The sequence below is a fragment of the Nothoprocta perdicaria genome, unplaced genomic scaffold (assembly GCF_003342845.1).
Source record: "Nothoprocta perdicaria isolate Ctin4 unplaced genomic scaffold, notPer1 scaffold_19, whole genome shotgun sequence".
In the NCBI taxonomy this organism is placed as follows: domain Eukaryota; kingdom Metazoa; phylum Chordata; class Aves; order Tinamiformes; family Tinamidae; genus Nothoprocta; species Nothoprocta perdicaria.
Genome location: NW_020455093.1, coordinates 3,204,286 through 3,224,285, shown reverse-complemented (window position 1 = coordinate 3,224,285; position 20,000 = coordinate 3,204,286). Strand labels below are relative to the sequence as shown.

General features: G+C 40.7%; 1 protein-coding gene across 1 annotated transcript in view; it reads left to right on the top strand.

Annotated features, from left to right (window-relative positions):
* Nucleotides 1-19,634, top strand: part of TAF1B (TATA-box binding protein associated factor, RNA polymerase I subunit B) — a 46,948-nt gene extending 27,314 nt beyond the window's left edge. Inside the window, exons 9-15 of the mRNA XM_026037062.1 lie at nt 6,475-6,622; nt 8,371-8,548; nt 8,868-8,914; nt 11,784-11,874; nt 12,313-12,383; nt 14,009-14,234; nt 18,577-19,634. Of these exons, the coding sequence (XP_025892847.1) occupies nt 6,475-6,622; nt 8,371-8,548; nt 8,868-8,914; nt 11,784-11,874; nt 12,313-12,383; nt 14,009-14,234; nt 18,577-18,805 (990 nt within the window). The 3' untranslated portion in view covers nt 18,806-19,634. The remainder of the gene's footprint in view (nt 1-6,474; nt 6,623-8,370; nt 8,549-8,867; nt 8,915-11,783; nt 11,875-12,312; nt 12,384-14,008; nt 14,235-18,576) is intronic.
* Nucleotides 19,635-20,000: the final 366 nt, after the last annotated feature.

Below are 20,000 nucleotides of genomic sequence, written 5' to 3'. Positions count from 1 at the left end.
AATACCCTTCTTCAACACCGTATGTGTCTTTGCTGTCTACCTTCTGCCATGGTAAAGAAATCTCTCACTAAAACTTATTGTGAGACCGTGTACAATCTAACTGTGTAACAAAGCTGACTGCATTATTTCTGCAGTCTAATTTAGCTAGGGGGGAAATGTATTAGTAAGTATGCTGATTATTATTGGTAAAGGCTATTATAAGTAATCATACACAGTGTTTACGCGCATTTAATTTGGGTGATAATTACTGCATTAATTTCCTGTTGTTCCGGGTGGAATGGTGATGGTCCATGAGAGGTGGCTAAAGGTCAAGCAAGGGGGGAAATGACATTTAAAAAGAATAAACACCAGCAAGAGGCTTGAGCGCAGCCTCGTATGGGAGGTGAGTTGTTGAGGAGCAAGGGGAACAAATGAGGGAAGGGAGAGGAGGGAAAACTGCAGTGTAGGAGTTTCACCTTGCCGGCCTCACTGAAGGATATCTGTCTGTCACATAAATACTGAGTCACAAGGTATTTTGGTTGTGTTTTGGGTACCGCTTTGGGTATGCATTTTGCAGCAGATGCAGTTTCTGCTGTCGGTTCTGTTGCATAAAGTGCAGGGGCTGCTGCGCTGCGAGGCCACGTTTGGGCTGCAGCCCCTGCAGGTAGCGGCAACCCGCAGCGCCTCTGCTCCCTGCTGACACCAAAGAGTCGCCTAAGCTGCTTGTACAGTTTTATAGGTAGTCTGCGTTCCCAGTAACGTATATGTCAGTGCAGACCTTATTCCGAGGTATTAACACACATCAAGGATTTTGTTTGTGTTTTACAATAATTATCTTTTGTTTTAGGGACAAGTATTGAACCAAATTATGGGTAGTAATGTGGAAAAAAACAGCTCCAAGCTTTGTAACTTGGTATTTTTCAGAACTTCATATTTAGATAATCATTTTTTTTTTCCATTTCCTGAAAAGCTTGGCACAATCTTTTTCAAAATTAATCTAGACTAACTTGATATGCAGTCTTAAAGATGACTCTTTCTTGCAGGTCTTCAGCATTCCAAGCATATCCAAACTTCACGTTTCAAAGACATTTCCTGAGACCTACAAAAAAGTGATAATGAGGAGACGTGAATTCTTACTAGACTTCAGTATTAAATGATGGTTAAAATAATTGTTTAGAAAATATAGTGATTGCTGAGCAGCAGCAACCCAGGAATATACAAAGTCTTAAAAACAAGCAAGAAGGGAAGAATTAGTAGATGGACATTCACAGATAGAAGGATGAAGGGGAGGGGAACTGTGCTGAGTTAAAATACTGGACAGGAGAGGTGTCTGCAGGGGAGAAACATGATAAAAGGGAGGACTTAAATGAAGTAGCTGTGCAGTCAGCTTGTGTTTTTAAAAGGAAAAAAACAAGATAAATGATTGCAATAAAATCAAGCGTGAATGTGTAAATAATTACTACTGGAATGGTGTCATGGAGAAGAAAATGACCTATATGATCATAAAAGAAAGGAGAGAGGGCAAATTTAAAACCAAAAGCCACGCAGGCTGCACACGAGTCGCGAAAGCCAGGCAAGGTCTGCAGCTTGGTGCCTGTTGATCAGCACCGTTGTGGCACTGTCCAAACCAGTCCGAGAGGCTGCAGCCTTGGCTCACCCCAAACAGCTGCTCGTTGCTGTGATCTGAGCAACGTATTAATAATGGGGCTCCTTGTCCTCTGGAAACCACGTTGTTCTCTCATAATACAGGTAGAGACTCTGTTGTACCTTTGAGGGACAAAGAAAACTGATTTTGAGAGAGTAACAAATACTTATCTTCATGAATATCTTATTGTAGATGCTTCTTTACCAGCTGAGTAGTGTTTATTTTGATTTGTTTGCTATATAAGGCCAAAAAACCCACTATTCTCAAATAGTACTAAGCTTTTTTTGCTACTTTCTGGAGAAGACTTGTGTTTTAAAGCTTCTATATGTGTGGGATGAAGATATAAAGACTTCAAAGATGCAGCTGTTGAGTATGTCCTCAATAACCTCTATATCCAAATCCAGACATGTTCTAGGCTCTGTTATTGTTGACCTGTCTTGAACAAATTCCAGCTTGTGAAATACCCAAAAAAGCAGTCAAATGATACAGCTTTAGAAGGGCATTCTGTCTTCCTGGACTTAGGTGTCCTTAAAGGTTTGTAGGAAAGGCTTGTACATGGAATGATTCCCACGTTCTGGAAGCAGAAGGTGAGAGCCCAGGAACTGCACTGATGAGGCAGCTGTCCCTAATACTTTGCACAGAATCCGAACCAAGAAGCGTGGTGCAAAATCATGAATAAGAAAAAAAGTTATACTTGGAGGAGATGTGGGATATGATCCAACACTGTCCCTGCTTCCCCAAGTGCTCCTCTCCTGGTGCTTAATCACAAGGTGCTGGAGGTGACCAGCCTGGAGCTGAGGAGGCTGCAGCTCTGGGGTTGCTTTCCTGCTTGATTCAGGGGTTGACTTCCAGCACAGCTTGTCTTGTCAGTATTTTTTATTCTCTTTTCCTGGGAGAGTTACGTAGCTAGGTGGAAGGTGATAAATTTTGTTAATTTTTTTGTGGCTAATTGTATTTTGCTTTTTCTTAACGTATTTTACTAATATTTAGCATGTTCATTTCATGAAAAGTGGGTGTTCTTTGGTTTCAGACCAAAGAATATGGAATGAAAGATTTGGTCTTTGAATTTAGGTCTTTCTCAGAATTAAACAGGTTGTTAAATGCATGTAGAAATTGGCAAGAGCTTTCAATACTTGCTCATTGAAGCACGCTGCAGTCTTCAGCTTTTGCTCTTCAAGCCTTCAGCCATTCTCTGTGATGTGGTGTCACTGCTGAGATGGGATCCTGCATTTGGTTCAGCTTCCACTTGCAGTTTAAACTTCAGGAGATTGCTGGGTACCCCTAGAAACTCGTCATTGGGTTAATTCTGCCTTATTCTGAATCTACTGCAGCACGAGTGACTTTACAGTGAATGTTTGTGGGTTTAGGGATTAAGCCCTGCTCTCCAGCAGTTGTTTTGGTGGTGATACATTACGGTGGGTTATTAGGCCCTTCCTAAATCTGCACGTCCCAACTGTGTTTGCCTCTCTTACCAGCAGACACCAACTAAATGTCTGTTAACATCCTTTTAAAAAAATAAGCCACGGGATAGCTGTATTTACAGTATTTATATTTTCTAATATATATTTTCTTATCCAAAGAAGGTAGGGATGATTCACTCCTTAGCCTGATTCAGTCAAGAGAATCTATCTAGTGACATTAGGTACCTTTCCTAGATTATCAACCTAGGAGCTATATTCTTTACCTTGCACAATGTCTGAGAATAAGGATGCTTTCAATATCCAAATTTCTATTACCTTGGTTTCATTTTCCTCTCTGATATGTTACTAAGAAAACTGTAATTCATCTGCTTTTCATGAAATCCACTTTATTTTTTCTCTAAATACACCCAAAGGTAGTTATGAACCATGCAGGTTTTGTTTCAGAACTGTTTTGACTTTTCAATTTAGACCTGATTTTTAAAAGGAATGGAAAGTGCTCTAAGCTTGGCCTTCTCTGGAAGCCTGGTAATGCATGTTTTTCTTGTTTCTCAAGGTAGGCCCATAGAAGTCAAAACCACTTTTTAACACTGTTTAGAAAACATAATGAACATGATACAACTTCCTAACTGTTACAAAAAGATGCATGTGTAATAACAAGTGGTGGTAGAATTACTTATTTGCTTAAGCATGTGTTCATGCAATTAAGCAAGTCTTGACTGCAGTCTGAGGGAAGATCATTTAGAAATAAATGGGAAGGTTGGCAATCATTCAAACCTATTCAATTACAGAATTGGCTGTGTAGCTTGTATTAAAATAGATTAAACCAAATAACTGAATGAAAAGGTGTTATTTCAGTCACGCTGTTGCTGGAAGTGTAATTACTGTGAATTTTTAGTCTATAAAAACAGAACCCTGAATTCATTCATTTTCAGTAAATTTTTAAATCGTGGACCAAGTGTAAGCCTTTGCTTTGTCCTCCTGAAAAGGAAAGTACCTTATGAACATAACTGACTGGATAAATCTGAACACATGGTAAGATGCTGTCAAACAAGCAGAAGATGCACTGTTTTTATACATCTAAACTACTGAAGTAGTCTGAACAACTTAAAATCATCCAGGTACATCCAAATTAAAGCATTTTTTTTAAAAAGTATGAACAATATTTAATAAAACAGTTAAAGTATTAAGAAATGAGGGTCAAACCTCACAGTCCAAACCTTATTTCAGTAAACTTTACCGGATCCTTTTTGAGCTCATTGGGAATAAGCATGTCAGAATCTGGCTGCGAGTTAATTCTCTAGCAGAAGCTTCAGTGGAAATAGGGAGAACTTGGTATAGTCAGTGATTTTGAGAAGAGTTGCAGAAAAGGAATTAGAATTTTATTTTTGCATGAAATATTAGTAGAGGTTCTTTGGAAAGATACTGGAAAATGTGAGCCTGCTGCTGAAGGGGAATGGCAACCTGGTAGCAGAGGCCAAGGTACCATCTTTGCTTTGGTTTTTGCTGGTAATCCTGGCCTTAGCAATACCAGCTCCGTGAAGCCAGTTGGGGATGTCCAGGGCAAGGTAGGCTTGCCTTGGTAGGGATGGTTTAGGCACCCGGGACACACACAGGTCCGTAGGCACCAGTGCGGGTGGTGCGGGCTGGTCCGCATGGCAGCGAGGCCGCTCCGCATCGGGAACGTCACGGCTGTCACCAGGGGTGCCGGGAGCCTCAACGAGAGGAAACGTCAACCCCGCTGTCAGAAAGGGCAAGAAGGAGAATTTGAGTCTGTCACCCTCACACTGAGACTGGAACGTGATGGAGCCTGGGAATGGGATGGAGCTAACAAGCCATTTCCAAACCCAAGGGCAAGAAGGTGACTAAAAGTAGTTATCAAGGATATATGAAGGGGACGTTGTGTCTGACTACTTCCATAGCTTTCTGTGAGGAGCTAAACGACTTGCTGGATGAGGGAGGAGCAGTGGATGTTGTTTATGTTGCCGTAAATAAGATGTTTAAAACTCTCGTGTAACTTCTTTGTTGACAAACTGAAGTACAGACTAGATAAGTTGCCTGCCTTGTGAGTTGAAGGCTGGAGGAGCTGCCAGGCTGGGATGGCTGTGGCCTGTGGCATGAAGCCCAGCTGGATGCCGGTCGCTCCTGGTGTCCTCCCAGGTCACCAGTGGGCCAATGCTCTTTGGTATCTTCATTAATGGCCTAGACGATGGGACAGTGTCGACCTTCAGCATGTTGGCAGATGATGGAAAACTGGGGGTAGTGATTTGCAGACCAGAGATCAACAGGCTGGAGAAAGGGGTTGATAGAAGCTGTAAGAAGTTCAATGAAGGGAAGTACAAAGTCCTGCACCTGAAGAGGAATAAGCCCATACAGGGTATTCCTGCATCCAGGAATGGAGTGGAACAAGTGGATGGAAAGCAGCTCAGCGAAGAAGGACCTGGTGGTCCTGGTAGACACTAAATTCCATGAACAAATAATGTGCTCTTGCAGCCAGGAGGGCCAATGGATGTTCTGAGCAACTAAGGACATTAAGTTGTCCTTAGGTTGAAGGAGCTGATCCTTCCCCCGTGCCCACAACTGCTGGGCCACACCTGGAGTGATGTGTTTACTACTCCCAGGGCAAGAGAGAGACAAATGTACTGGGCCGGGTGCAGTGAAAGGCCATGAAGATCCTGGTGGGACTGGAACATCTGATGTGCACGGAGAGGCCGAGAGAACTGAGACTCAGCCTGAGGAAGAGACTGAGCAGGGATCTCACAGATGTGCGTACGGATCTGAAGGGAGGTGTAAAGATGATGAACCAGGCTCTTCTCAGTGGGGCCCAGGGAATGGACACGAGGCAGTAGCCACAAAGTGCAATTCAATAAATTGCATTTCTCTGTAGTAAAGGTGTCCAAACACTGCAGCAGGCTGCCTAGAGAGGTTGTGGAACCTCCATCCTTGAAGTTGCACAAAACCCAAGTGAACACAGCCCTGAGCAACCTGGTGTGTGTGACCCTGCTTTCTGAGGAGGACACTTGGACTAGCTGGTCTCAGAGGTCCCCTCCAGCCTCAGCTATTCTGTGATTTGATCATAGAACCATAGAATGCTTACGGTTGGAAGCGACCTCCAGAGGTCATCTAGTCCAACCCCCCTGCACACATGATGTCCTCTTTTTTTTTGTTTGTGGTTTTTTTTTTTTTTTTTTTTTTTTTTTTGTTTTGTTTTGTTTTGTTTTGTTTTGTTTTTTTCAGTCTTGGAGCATATGGAAACATACTGACCGTTTTACACCATACTGATTGATTTCAAGTCTGATGGGGAACTCTATGTATGATTGTTTCCTATAAGGTGCTAAAGAAAGTGGTGTTTCTGCTTTAAATTCTGCAATATTTTAAATCTGTAACTAATAGTAGAACAAATACACCAAACACTCTAACCCTGTCTTTCAGTCATGGCCTGTCTATGAAGAAGTGCACGACAAAATGGTTCACCTTGCTGCCTTCCTGGAGCTGCCTCGTTTTCCAGATATAACAGAGAGCTGCTTTCTTCATCCAGACATGTTGTGCATGAAGTACTTGATGGAAGCTAACTTACCGGGTAAATATTTTCTCAAATCTCAACAGATAACATATTTATTTGGTATGTAAAACCCCAATGAAAAGACTTAAATTATTATTTTAGAATTTCCTACTCTTTTCCTGCTGAATTACACACATTTAACTTTGAATCTGAAAGATATTTTCTTTAAATATATCACACTACTATTTTTGAGAGAGCTTGTAATTTTCTAAACTGAATTTTAATTAAAAGGTGTTCTTGAGTGTCACTATTTTAGAGTGACACTGTTTAAATCTGCACCTTTTAACAACTGGTTTGCACTCCAGCTTTGACTGCTTCCTTCTTCTATCACTTAACATAAATGTTTGCCAAACAGTTGCTAAGACAGTATTCTAAAAGACTGCTTTGTGAATCCTAATTCTCTGCACAGACCATCAATCTGAGTGATTTGTATGTGTTGAATTCCCCTTTCTATTAAAAACAAGTCTGAGGAATTAAAAGAAACCAGCTCATTGTGAGACCTATATATATATATGTGTATATAGCTGTGTATGTATATATAAACAGAAGGGGAAAGTAACTGTATTAATTGAATTATTAGCATTGATTTGGATATTAGCAAATTAGCTAAATACTCTGAAAAACTCCCCAAAGAATATTTTGTGCTTTGCATTTTCTTCAAACGTTTCTATCATGAGGAAACATTTTATTTGCCGTTTGAAAAATGGACTAATGTTGCTATATAGCAACTTGTAAAAAAATAAAGCAGTGAACTGGCACTGCCTCTTCGCATGTTAAATAGTAACAGAGTTCATTTAAAGTATCTGCAGTAAAATAAAGTATACTGACAATATTTGTAAAAATATGTATTATATATTTTGGAAGTGCTCTCATGGTTGTCGCTTTTTCTTTAACTTCATATAAATGAGAGGATTAAAAAGTAGCTCATACTGAACTCTTTGTAAGCAGCAAGAGAAGACAAAGTAGAGATGGATTAGCGTTGTACTTAGTCATACATTGCTAACCTTTGTGGAATCTCATGGTGATGTAACAACTCTTGTCTTTCTGGCTAAACAGGAAAGGTGAGAAATTTGGGGGATTTGTATGTGTGAAAAATAAGCATAAAGTAATGAGAGACCGTATAGATATCATACTGCTTCTTTTGGAGCTGTAGAGCTGCAGTTGTACCTTGTTTTTTAATTCATTTTTTAAAGACACACCATGCTAGCAAAGTTGTTGGCCTTTACAATGGAATGCTAATTTTAATCTCAATTAGGAATGTCTGTGCTTGAGCCTGCTCTTTTGCTGGGATAGCTGCTGAGTGCTCTGCTGCAGCCTCCTGCCGTCCTTGCATCTGTGCTTAGTTCCCTGGCATGCAGCAAAAGGGCTGTGAAAAGTTTAGAGACTTTGAGTTTTCTTTCTGTTAAGGTTGGAGTTGAAATGTATTCATGTAGATTTAAGATAGGATTTCCTGGAACAGTGTTCAGGATGATCTAATAACATAATTAGAATAACATCCAATCACTGTTAAAAGTCTGCCTTTTTTTTCCCCCCCATGCATTTATAATAGGTCACAATTGTTTCTTTATATAAATATAATGAAGATTGCTTAATAATATTTATAAAAATATGAGTAATAAAAATGCTTTCAGGTGGGAAAAAGTATCCGGTGGTCCCAAAACTTATAAGCATTTTTTTTCCTCAAATCACTTAACATATTTACATTGAAAAGGTGCTTTTAGCTTGTCTCAACATACTCATTTCATGTTTTTATTTATAACAATCAGATGAATTGCATAATTGGACTTGTCGAGTGGTGAAAAAGATCCACGTAGGAGAAGCAGATTTCCTGACTTTGGTTCCTGAGAATAAGTCTATGAGGAAAGTGAAATATGATGTTCTTGCTGCAGCAGTTATTGTAGTGGTGCTCAAATTACTCTTCTTATTAGATGATCACTACGAATGGTAAGTATGCAGGCAAACATGTATCAAAGCCTCAAAATTCAAAAAATGCAAGCGATGTATTAAGTGTTTTGTCTTTATTAATGTTTAATGTATATACCTGAATTTTCATTTAGTTCAGTAACGCACACACAAAAAAATAAGATTTAAAAGGATCTTTGTCCTAAATATTACTTGCTTTTTGAAATCACTAGTTTACATGTAGAACTTGTAATGAAAATGGGGGTGCAATTTTTTTCAGTTGTCTTTGAAATTTATAATTAAAGTCTTAAAAGTGCTGGGTTTTGATCAACAAAATAGTCGATTTGATTCTTTTTTTCAGGCTACTGTCAGACTTTGCTCAAGAAAGAAATAAAAACAACAAAGAAGGTACGTAAATATTCTAGTGGAAGCAGTCTCTTATGGTTTTGTAAATGAAATTACTTTGTAATCAAAGTAATTTTTGCTTGAAAAAAATGCTAGCAATGATTAAAATGTGATTTTTTAGCAGTCCTTAATTCTTTTTTGTTTGTTTATTCTTTTCTTTAGAATCCGTATTTAAAAAAAGTACTAGATCTTATTTGGATAAAAATGTCTCCATTTACCTGTGTACTTTTTATTGTCCCCAGTAGGGGAGTTAGGGACGTATCTTGCTAGATACCTTTCCTGCTTTTCCTTTTACGTGTTTACCTCTTTTGTTTAGAATTCTGTCCTTTTATGTAGGCTAGGTGAAGCTAAATGCTTACACTGTAAAGAGGGAACACGCTTTGATCATAAATAGCAGATACTTATTAGGGGCATCAAACTACATTTATGATAAAATCCAAACTTGTTTAGTCATGTTAAATAAAATGTCGTAGTGTGTAACATATTTCAGATGTAATCTGTTTTCTTAGTCTAAATAGTCCTGAGAGAGTGTGGAAAAGCCAGCAGCAATTAAGATAGGGAAGATAATGGTGTGAACATGGTTCTTTGAGGGCAAAAAGACTGAATCAAAGATTAGAAATCTTCAGGAAGATGCTCCCTTGCTCTTATCCAGATCACACTTGGAGATAAGGGCAAAGGTGTGTTATAGGGATCTGGGTTTTAAACTTTCCATCCAGTTGTGGATTCATTTTGACCCTTGCGTTACTTTTTAAAATTCAAGTCAGTAACAAAATCAGTGCTGGCAAATATCAGCAAACACCAGTATTGCTGCTTCTAGGGAGATGGTCATTATTTTTGATTAAAAGAAACTGGTTTTCAAATAGATACACAAATATATTTGCTTTTTCCTCACAGTTTGCCTTGAATAGGCAAAATACACGATAGTGATGAGAGGTAGAAGTTGCACAATTCTGTGCAAGCTGGGGCTCAAAGCCGTTAATGTCTTAATGGAGTTTCTCCCTTATTAACAAGTCTCGTCGCCTTTGGGAGTTACCAGCCCACTTTTTTTTTTTCCTTTAACCTTGGAGTCTCCTGGTGCAACCTGCTCCCTGCTGCTCGGTGTTGCCCCTGTTGTGTTCTTGTGCTGCACTGACAGTGAGCAGCAGCACCAGAGGAGAATTTCTCTTAGGGTACTGATTAGTGTCTAAGCTCAAAACTGCCTCTGGCCTCATGGCAAGGCTGCACTGAAATGAATAATGGTGAATTCGGAGTTTTAAAGGTCCAGGTTATGTTCATTTTCAGTTGAACAGTTCTTTTTCTAGCGTTCTCCAAGTGGCAAGGGAAGGGAATTCAGCTCTTCCATTTTTTCCAAGACGGACTGCAAGTTGCACCATAGGTATTTGTAGGTAGCTAGTACTCGTGTGTGTGATTGTGCTTGAACTGCATGCATATACATGTCACATGCATATAGATGTCACAATATATGACATCTCAGTCACATTTTATTTGAACATAAACAGTATTCTCCAATAGAGTTGTGTATTTTCCAGTCATCTCAACTATATCAGCCTAAGACCAGCAGCACTGGTCAGATACAAGGTTAGTGCAGCCTAACTGGTGCCTCTGATAGTGGGTTTGCTTGTAGTAGATATTGAAGGAGAGAGTGAAAAGTAAGATAAATGTAAAAACTTTCTTCCCTAGACTGGTCTTCCAGGACTCCATGATTAGAGGAGTTCATAAAAGAACTTGTAATCTCACTTTTGAGTCTTAAAAAAGAATAAATATATAAATAAAAGACTTTTATATATAAATATAAATATAAATATAAATATAAATATAAATATAAATATAAATATAAATATAAATATAAATATAAATATAAATATGACTTTTTCTTCCCTGCATTTGTCTGCCACTTTTAAAATCCATCTGTATATTAGTATTTAAAGCATCCCGTGCCAGAATAACTTGAATAAAGCAAAAAAGGAGATAATAAAAAACATACATAAGGTTGCACAGTCACCCCAAAACAGTCAAAACAGGTAGCTGGCACAGCTGAGCATGATGCAAGCAGCACACGCAGTGCAGCTGGGGCGGTGGGGAAATGCAGTGCCTGCTTAATTCACAGTGCAGATAAAGCACCCACGCACAGCAAGGGTTGATTATACTTTTAAAATTATACTCCGTATCTATACGTGGTTTCATCTCGGATTCTTATACCTGCTGTACCCTGCTGATTCACTTCTGTCCTGTGCCTCCGTGGAGCATCGGTGCTAAACATGATGCTGGAATGCCGTTTCCCCTCGTGGTTTTGCATGTGTTAGTAGATACTCGTTCCCCTGTCAGTGAATGAAGTTCCTGTACTCAGAGTTAAGTGGGAGGCTGATTCAAAGGGCTCACAGTTTGTCAAGTTTGGCTTTTCTGCCCTCTAACATTTCATAGGTGGTAGGAAAGACTGTGGAGATCAGACTGTTTGAAATCTTGTGTCAGAGCTTCTTTAGAACATAGTCATTTATTTTTAAACTTGATCTGTGAAGTTTCATTAATACATTGAGGGCAACTTGCAAAAAGATGAAGGCCACTTGACCCTGTAGAAATCTAGTTCACCTCTGAAAACGAGGGAAGGTTTGAATAGTGCTAAACCTATGAGAACTGTATAAAACTCTGGAGCTCCTCCACAGTTCTTCAGACATCTTTTGCTGCATTTCTGATTTTCATTTGTTTGCCAAGTAAATTGCTAAAGCAAGTATGTCTTCTATGTGCATTAAACATTACTTGTGTTTTACAGACTGGAGAAATGAGGTCTGATTGCACGTAGACAACCTTTTCAATGTTACCTGTTTCTTTTGCTTCTTCTCATACTTAAAAATTTAATGTCACATGTTTTCTTTAGATGGTCCATATTTCGAGTTCAAGAAGTGGTACAAGGTTATAAAAAATACTTTGGATGTGGAACAAAAGAAAATGGATGAAGAAAGAGCCAAGTAAGAGGTTTAAATAGATATATATTTTGATAGTCTTAACAAGAAATTGTGACTCCTCACAGAAGTTGAAAAGTTTAGGAATTTGCCACAGTTTGTTACAGTCAGCTTGGGTGATTGAAAGAGTTAAGTGCCTATCTTAGCCTCCTATTTACACTCGTAATGTTTATCCAGCGTAATAATTAAATACTCACTTTCTGTGACAAGTAGCTTATACAATCAAACAATTAACTGACTACAGTAAATCTATGATTACATGCCTTAGTTTGTCTACCCTGGCAAGAGGCTTGCTGTATACACAGTGTGTGGAAGGGGCCTTAATGACACTAACCATTAGATTATTTCAATAGCTCCAAAACGATTTGTAAGAAATTACTGTTCTTCTATAGACTTGCTCCCACTGTCTTTTCCCTTGCAGTTATTTTTTTTTCTTATTGATAGGTGTCTGTGGAGATGTGAAAAGCCACTCTTTTATTCAGCCAAGAAGAAGTCTAAAGTTCTTAAGCGAAGGCGTGAGTAAACTTTGCCTCTTTGAATCAATGCAAAAATGTGCTCCAACTTTTCCCATCATCAAAAATCTGCACGCCCTAACCATGATAACATTTACATCCTAAAATACTTCCCCTTCTCCCTTTTATCTCTGGGCTCAATTAAGGTACTATTTTACAACCTATGGCTGGAATTTGTCAGTCAGACGTTTCCCTGAAGTTTAACTCAAGCTGCCTTTGCCAATCTCCCTAAATGACCTACTTAAGCTAATCTTAGAATGAGAATTCTGCCCTCATCTTCACCAATTTGTCAGCTGCCTTTAGATAACTGTGATTTTCCTGGGCTGCTCTGGCTCTCCCATGGCTTTTATATGCCTTTTCCCCTTTACTGTCTTCATACCTTAGAATATGCTTTGGTAGATCCTTTACATCCCCCTTCTTTCCCACTCATTCTTGCAGTCTCCTGTAGAAAGTGAGGAGGTTTTGTCTGAATTTAACTTTGTTTAAGTAGCTAGTTCTATATGGCCAGAGTGAAGATCCATCTGTCCTATTTTAGAGGTTCTAGAAATATCTATAGGAAAATACTCTTCTTTTTGGTATCAGTTAAACACATTACCTGTGAATTTAGGGAAAACATTTTCATTCAGCCAAATTTCAAACCTGAAGTTCTTCATTCTGTTTCTCTAGTAAGTGAAGGACAGTGGGAGGGAGGTGATAGGAAGTCTGGCAAGTTGCGTCTTTCTCTTGATGGGCTCAACCAGTTTCTGGCAGTGACTTTTTCAGTGACTCTGAACAAGCTATAACATCATCTTTGGTTGGAATAACTCTTGATGGATTTCTCTTGCAAGAGTGGAATTACTCTCTTACTCTTCTCAACATTATATAGGAGAGATCCTGCAGTGGTTCTATAGATTTTTTTTTCCAAGTCATCATTTACTTGAATGGCCTTTAGTTTTGTGTTTATCAGAAAAAGAGAATAGTCATTCATTGTTTATAATTCCTCTTCTGCTCTGGAGTCTCCTTCAGGTTCTGCTGCTTCTCAGAAAGAAGCAGAAGAAACCCTATAAAATGCTCCCCCTAAGAAAAAAATGAGGTGCTTTTTGATATTAGACAAGATAAAGTGTATTTCTAAGTGTTTCACAAGCCATGAAGAAAGATAGTATTTTTTTCTTGTTTCTTGCTTTTTCTCTTTTCTCTTTTTTTTATTTTCCAGTGGGAACATGCCCAGTGAAAAATTTAACCGTATATCTACATGCATAGAAAAAGAGTTGACCTTACTTCTGCTCCACAGGAAACTACTCAGTAAATCCTGTCGACTCAGTAAACCCTCGTGGGTTTTACTGGCTTTTCTGGGTCTGTTTTGGGAGTACCCCAAATCTAATATCATACCCAACAGCAGTAGGTATGAAAGACATGGTATTTGGATTAGTCTTTCAAAATCTTTCTCTGAAATATATGACAGACTTGAATATTAAATAGAAAGGAGAAAACATACAGACTTTTAGGCTGTCTCGGTATATCGTGCACAGGGGGAGAGGAAAAAAAAATAGGCACTGATAGCCATTTTTCCCCTCTGTAAATCACCTCTAAGCCATATTCTAATACTTTGGGGGTATTTTGTGTGTTGATTTTTGTTTCTATCTGTACAGAAATCGTTGTGAACTTACAGAATCAGTTTGGCAAGCTCTCTGGTTCGTGGCAACCTGCTGAAAAGCCAAATCCTTCCAGTTTTCAGTTCAGCTGGTCTGAGGAAAACACAGATGGGAGTTGTTTTCATGGACATAGCCTGAAGGGCGTTTTGCAAGAAAAATGTGGCCTCCTTACAGTCATGAACCCTGACTACTGGCTCTGCACAGTCAAACTGTGTACGGAGAAGTAAGTATTCAGACTGCTAAGTGTGTGTATGTGTGTGTATATTTATATATATGTGTATATGTACAGATTGGAAAGTCCTTTTTTTATTATTAAAGAGAAATAAGGGGTGTGTTTAAGGGACTGGAGCATCTCTCGTATGAGGAGAGCCTGAGTGAGCTGGGCCTGTTTGGCTTGGAGAAGAGAAGGCTGAGATGATTAACATGTGTAAGTTCACAAAGGGGGAATGTAGGGAGGGAAGGGGCCAAGCTCTTCTCAGTGGGGGCCAGTGACAGGACACGGGCCAATGGGTACAAGTTGAAACACAGGCAGTTCCATCTCCATGTGAGGAGAAACTTCTTTCCTGTGAGGATGCCAGAGCCCTGGAACAGGCTGCCCAGGGAGGCTGTGGAGTCTCCTTCTCTGGAGATCTTCCAAACCTGCCTGGATGCCACCCTGTGCTCAGGGTATCCCTGCTGGAGCAGGGGGTTGGACTGGATGATCTCTAGAGGTCCCTTCCAACCTCAACCAGTCTGTGATTCTGTGTGTGCACAGTTCTGCATTCACATATAGTTAAAATCATTTGCAGCAAGGGACTTGTGCACCCTGGTTATGTCTTGGACTGGGTGTAGACAGATCGTGTGAGGAGTGATCAAAGTGAGCTTGGAGACCAAAGCAGAGGAGACAGAATCAACAACTGAGGGCGCGCGGCCAGGGGAGCAGCTAGGCAGGAATAGGCACTTCCCTCTCTGTGGCATGTTAGACCAAGATATTGCAGCACAACTTTCCAAGGAGTGGAAAAAAGTATTTTATCCCCACCACACACATCTCCCAGGCTCTCCAAAAGAAAAGGAGCTAGGAATTCATTTGCTAAATCAGTATGCTTCTTTTGGTGCTCACCTTAATGAAAATTAATGTTGAAAATAGCTATTGGACTTCAATTAAGAAGCAATTTATGCTTCCAAAATATATATATTTCAGAATAAAATGATTGGGCACAAAAAGGGCATGATATTTCATCTGAATATAGCAGCTGTCAACAGTTCACTCTTCAAGCAGACTGGAATAATTAAAGAAGAAGTTGGGGAAAATGAAACATTTTATGCTATGGGGAACACGGTGTCTATAAAGGACTGTTCTCAAATCTTGACATCCTTTAAATAACTTCTTATTTATTCTTATTTTTTCTTATTATTCTTATTTATTCCTATTTATCTTATTTATTCCTATTAAGCTTTGATTTAAATAGCTAATGGAATTGAATGGAAAGGAGAACGATAGCCCAGCTACCCCAGCCCTGTGCAGCTTCCTGTGTCCGTGCAGGTTCCTGGCCTGCCCGCTTCGTGCCAGACCTGCTGCTGCTCCTCTCCCACCGCCAGCTGCTCGGCCAAATTCCGCAGGAAACGGCAGCTCTTCCCACTCAGGCCCCGCCAGGGAGCCCTGGCTGGGACAGTGGAGGGAGAGGGAACACGAGCCCCGCTCAGGGAGGGTCGTGGGAGGCTGCAACTTTCCCAGCTGGGAATAGGCAGGGTCTAAAACCGCGTTTCGCAGCCAGCCTCTTGGAGGGGCAGAGAAGGTGCCTGGATTATCCGCTGGTTTTGGTTCTGACACGGCTTGAACGATGAAATCCTAATCCAGAACATAAATGTGCTGCTGAACGTCACTGAACGGGCTGGCCTTGGCAGAGGGGCTGAATTCTGCCCAGTTTCTGATGTGTGCAGTCCGGTTGCGTGTCGAGCATGGAGGTCAGGCTGTGCAATGAAATCTTGCTTCACATTAGAGCGTTAACATCTCAAATCATTATTTGATACACAATTCTGCATGCCATGCTTATGAGAGCGAAAGGTCCCGCAGAAACTTAGCAATACCTTTCTGATTTTTAAAATATTCTATATATGCTCTTTGGAAATAGCTGGGTTTTACATGCATGCAGTTTTATGGGGTTTTTTCTGTCTTTTACTGCATTTATTTGCTTATCTTTATTTTCCTTTTCACGTTGCCTTTCACATATCCATCGTGACAGAAATGGGTTGGAATAATGTAAACACAGTGTTATATTACAAGAGCTTTGGTTGTATGGATTCATTCTTTTGTATGAACAAGAAGCTTTTCTAAGGGGAGGAGGAGGGGTAAGAATCCTTTCACCACAAATTTGCGTAAATCTTATATACACACCGAATGAGTAGATAATGCAGGGTGTTTGTGTGAATAATCTTTTAATGCAAAGTCTGTTTTTAAGCCTGCATTTTCATATTTAATGTATTAAAATGTTAATGGCAAACTGTCATAGCCTTCATGGAACAAGATTTGAATTTAAATCCTTACCAGTTAAATTTCCCATTATATCATTTGCAATGCAAGCAGTTAATTATACATCTGACACTTAATTAACTTTGGAAATAACATCGACTCCCTCAGATAGGAGGTTTTGTCCTGTGTGAGTGTGTGTATGTGTAGTAGGACTGAAAACAAACTTAGAAATTCTCCAAAAATCAGTGTGCTCTGAGACCACTGAACTGCTTTGTGCCTGCTGTATGAGTTCCTGTGGGTAAAGCTGAGATTCATATAGTTGTTGGTCGTGTGTTTTTATTATTATTATTTATGATTTTATTATTTATTATTTATTATTTATTATTTATTATTTATTATTTATTTTATTTTAGGTGCCCTTGTGCAAAGGGTAGCTCTGGCTGCTGGGTGCTTTTCAGCATCCATTTAATGCGTTTGCCTCCGGGTAGGAAGCGTCGTCTCTTCCCAGCCCTCCGCACTGTCAGCTGGAACGTGGCCCCTAAACCTCCGTTAGGGCTGTAATTGCAGAAGCTCGAGTTTAAGGCCAGGGCAGTGTGCTGGGCTCTTTGCTTGCTTGTTTTTGATTACATTGGCCAGAATGTGCAGATTTGGTTCAGCCAAAGTCTTCTAGAAGGTACACTTGCATTTGGCACGTGCTTTGAGGTGAAGGAGAGATAGGGGCCGGGCTGTGGTGTCAGACAGGTCTTTTTCACAGCGTCACAGGGTGGTTCAGGTTGGAAGGGACTCCTGGAGATCATCTAGTCCAAGCCCCTGCTCCAGCAGGGACACCCAGAGCAGAGGATGGAGCTGGGATGGACGTGGTTTCAGATTCCCTCTCTCAGAGATGGGATTTAGAGGAAGACTTCGCTCCCTCCGTGTGGCTGCCCGGAGACTCTGGAGCGAGTCCCTCTGTGGCTCCTGTTTGAGGTAAAATGTTTGTAAAATATAAGTGTTTTTTGGGCCAGATCGAGTGAGCAAATGGCTCTGCAGCCTGGTGATGAGGACATTGCCCGTCAGCTGGGACAGGCGGGTGCCAGTCCTTGTTCCCATGAATGTGGAGGCCCTTGTTCTCAGTCAGATGGGGGAAATTTAAGGTCTCCACATCCAAGGGTAGTGCCCTGCTCAGCTGGCTGATGTATGGGCCTTCTAGGGTGATTAGCACCCAAGTCCCTATAGGAATGCAAAAGTGTGTGTGCTTGTTTATTGGAAATAGCTGGACCTTATGTTATTTTAAACTCTCCACATCTAACAAAGGCAAATGTTAGGCCATATATATATATATATATATTTTTTTTTTTTCAATTTAAAACTTTAAACCAAGAAATAATACTGCCCTGTTACTGAGCATTTGCAGAGTCTACCCAGTCTGCCCCCTGAGGCATCTTTTGTTCTCTTTGGATTTGGTGCTTGATACCAGTAAGAGCAGTGGGCTGTTTAGCTCCATGTTTCATCACTAAATCACCTGCCCGCTCCTCTGAAAGCCTTTGCTGTAGCCTTCCTCACTGGCAGGGCTTGCCCTGTTACTTCTCTGGCCGAAAACAGGCTTTTCTTCTCTGGTTTTAGATGTTATATTCAGCATACAAAGGCAGGGGGCAAGAAATGGGCTCGTTACAATAAATGGTAGAGTGGCAGCAAGGAGAGCGCGGAGCCTGGGCAGGGTCTGCGGTAAAGAGAAGACCAAGGAGCCTGCTGTCTGCATTGCAGAGTCTTATTCGTTTCAAAAACAGCTTAAGGAGCCTTTTTTACACTTGGCCATGTGTGTTAAACATGCTAGAAATAAAGAGTTTCAGGTTGGTTGTGACAGTGAAGAGCACGTCCTCTGCCTGGTTCAGTAGGATCCGGGTTCGCCGTGCAACACGCTGGGCACATTCCTCCGCCCTATCTGCACCATCTCGGGATGCTTCTTGTCCTTGAAGGTTTTGTGGGAGTGGATCCTTTTACAGAATTGACATTGCGGGCCAGAGCTGTGATTTGTGGAGTAGATAAAATGTGAGGGTTTTTCTCAAATTGCACTTGAGTATATCCGTGCTAACTGCCTCACTACCCTTCTAATGCAGAGCTTTTCCCTTCGTTGCAGGTTCTGTGGTCGTCTGGCTCATTACAGAGATGTGGACTTTCCCCAGAGCTACCATTTTGTGCTAAGGTTATTCTCCTTTCTCCTGAGGATACAGCCCTCTTGCATCCACGAAGAAGTGTGTGCCATAGAACACAAGCTTTTTAATAAAAAACTCTATAAAAAGCCGAAACACAACCCAGGCCAAAGGAAACAGAAAGGCCTAAAAAATGGTAGTATTCAGACTGTGTAAATACAGGGCTCAATTCCATCCCAAATCGTGATATCCCATCTGAACTTACTGCTGGTCCTCCTGCCTGCATAGATACAGATAGTGTAGCAGTGCTGAGATCTGCTACTGCACTTCAGTTGTGCTGTCATTTATCTGTAATTTCAAGGCACCAGTTTCCAAATGGGAGAGTTGCTAAGGAAACCGTTTTCCAAAACTTATTTCCTCATTTTGCATCAGAGCCAACAGGAAGCCCTGAAATTAGCATTTCTGGCATAATTGTACATACTTCGGGTGTCCCGGACAGCAGGTTAGCATCTAATTACGTAGCAGGATTTTGCAATTAAAATGCTCTCCGTTTTGTTACCTACCGTTGTGTGACAGCAAATACATTTCTAGAAAGTAATATTTACTTTTCTTGGAAATGCTGTGCTCCCCAATGAAAGGAGCAGATGGCTGATGTTTGGCTGCGGCCATGTGTTACGTCGCTGTTTCCAAACACTCGGCTCCGGGAAGCCCTGGCGCCGTCTGCGCGTTGCGGGCCCTGCCGTTCGGCCGTAGTCCCCACACCCGCGGCTGCCCATGCTGCCTTTTGCAAGATACTCTTCCTGAACTGCTTTTAATTTCTCCTGATAACTTCAGAATTTAGCGTCTCCAGCAGCCTGAGCCTCAGCCCATTCCACCAGTTTCTCATGCTCCGTCTATTTATGCACTGTATGTTTTTTAAACTATCCCAATTAATGTGTAAATGAAGTTCGGTGCTACCTACCAGTGCATTAAAGACACCATAACATACACATATGTTGAACAGAGGTGTAGAGTAGACATCCAGATGAATACTACAACTTTTGGTTGAATGAAATAAAATCCAGCAATTCCATCCTTTGCTAAGCAGACAAAAATTATTAAATGTGTTTGATCAGCACAAAATCAACAGCTGCTTCTCGACCTCATGGCAGGCAAGAAAAATGGTGTGTACAGACCTTAGAAAGAAGTACCTTGCTCCTTGAGCAAGAACTACCTTGTTCCTTGAGCAAGGAAGCTTCGTTTCAGTGAAGCGGCAGACCCTGGATTCAATGGAAGGGAGTTAAATCTGCTCTAACTGTGAAGGTGTCGCTCAAAAACCGGTAACAGGTGAGTGATAAGAGAGGAGGTTTTGCTGCCCGACCTGTCTGGAGCAAGTGAAAAGCAGTAATTGAAGCATGGCCAGAGCAGACAG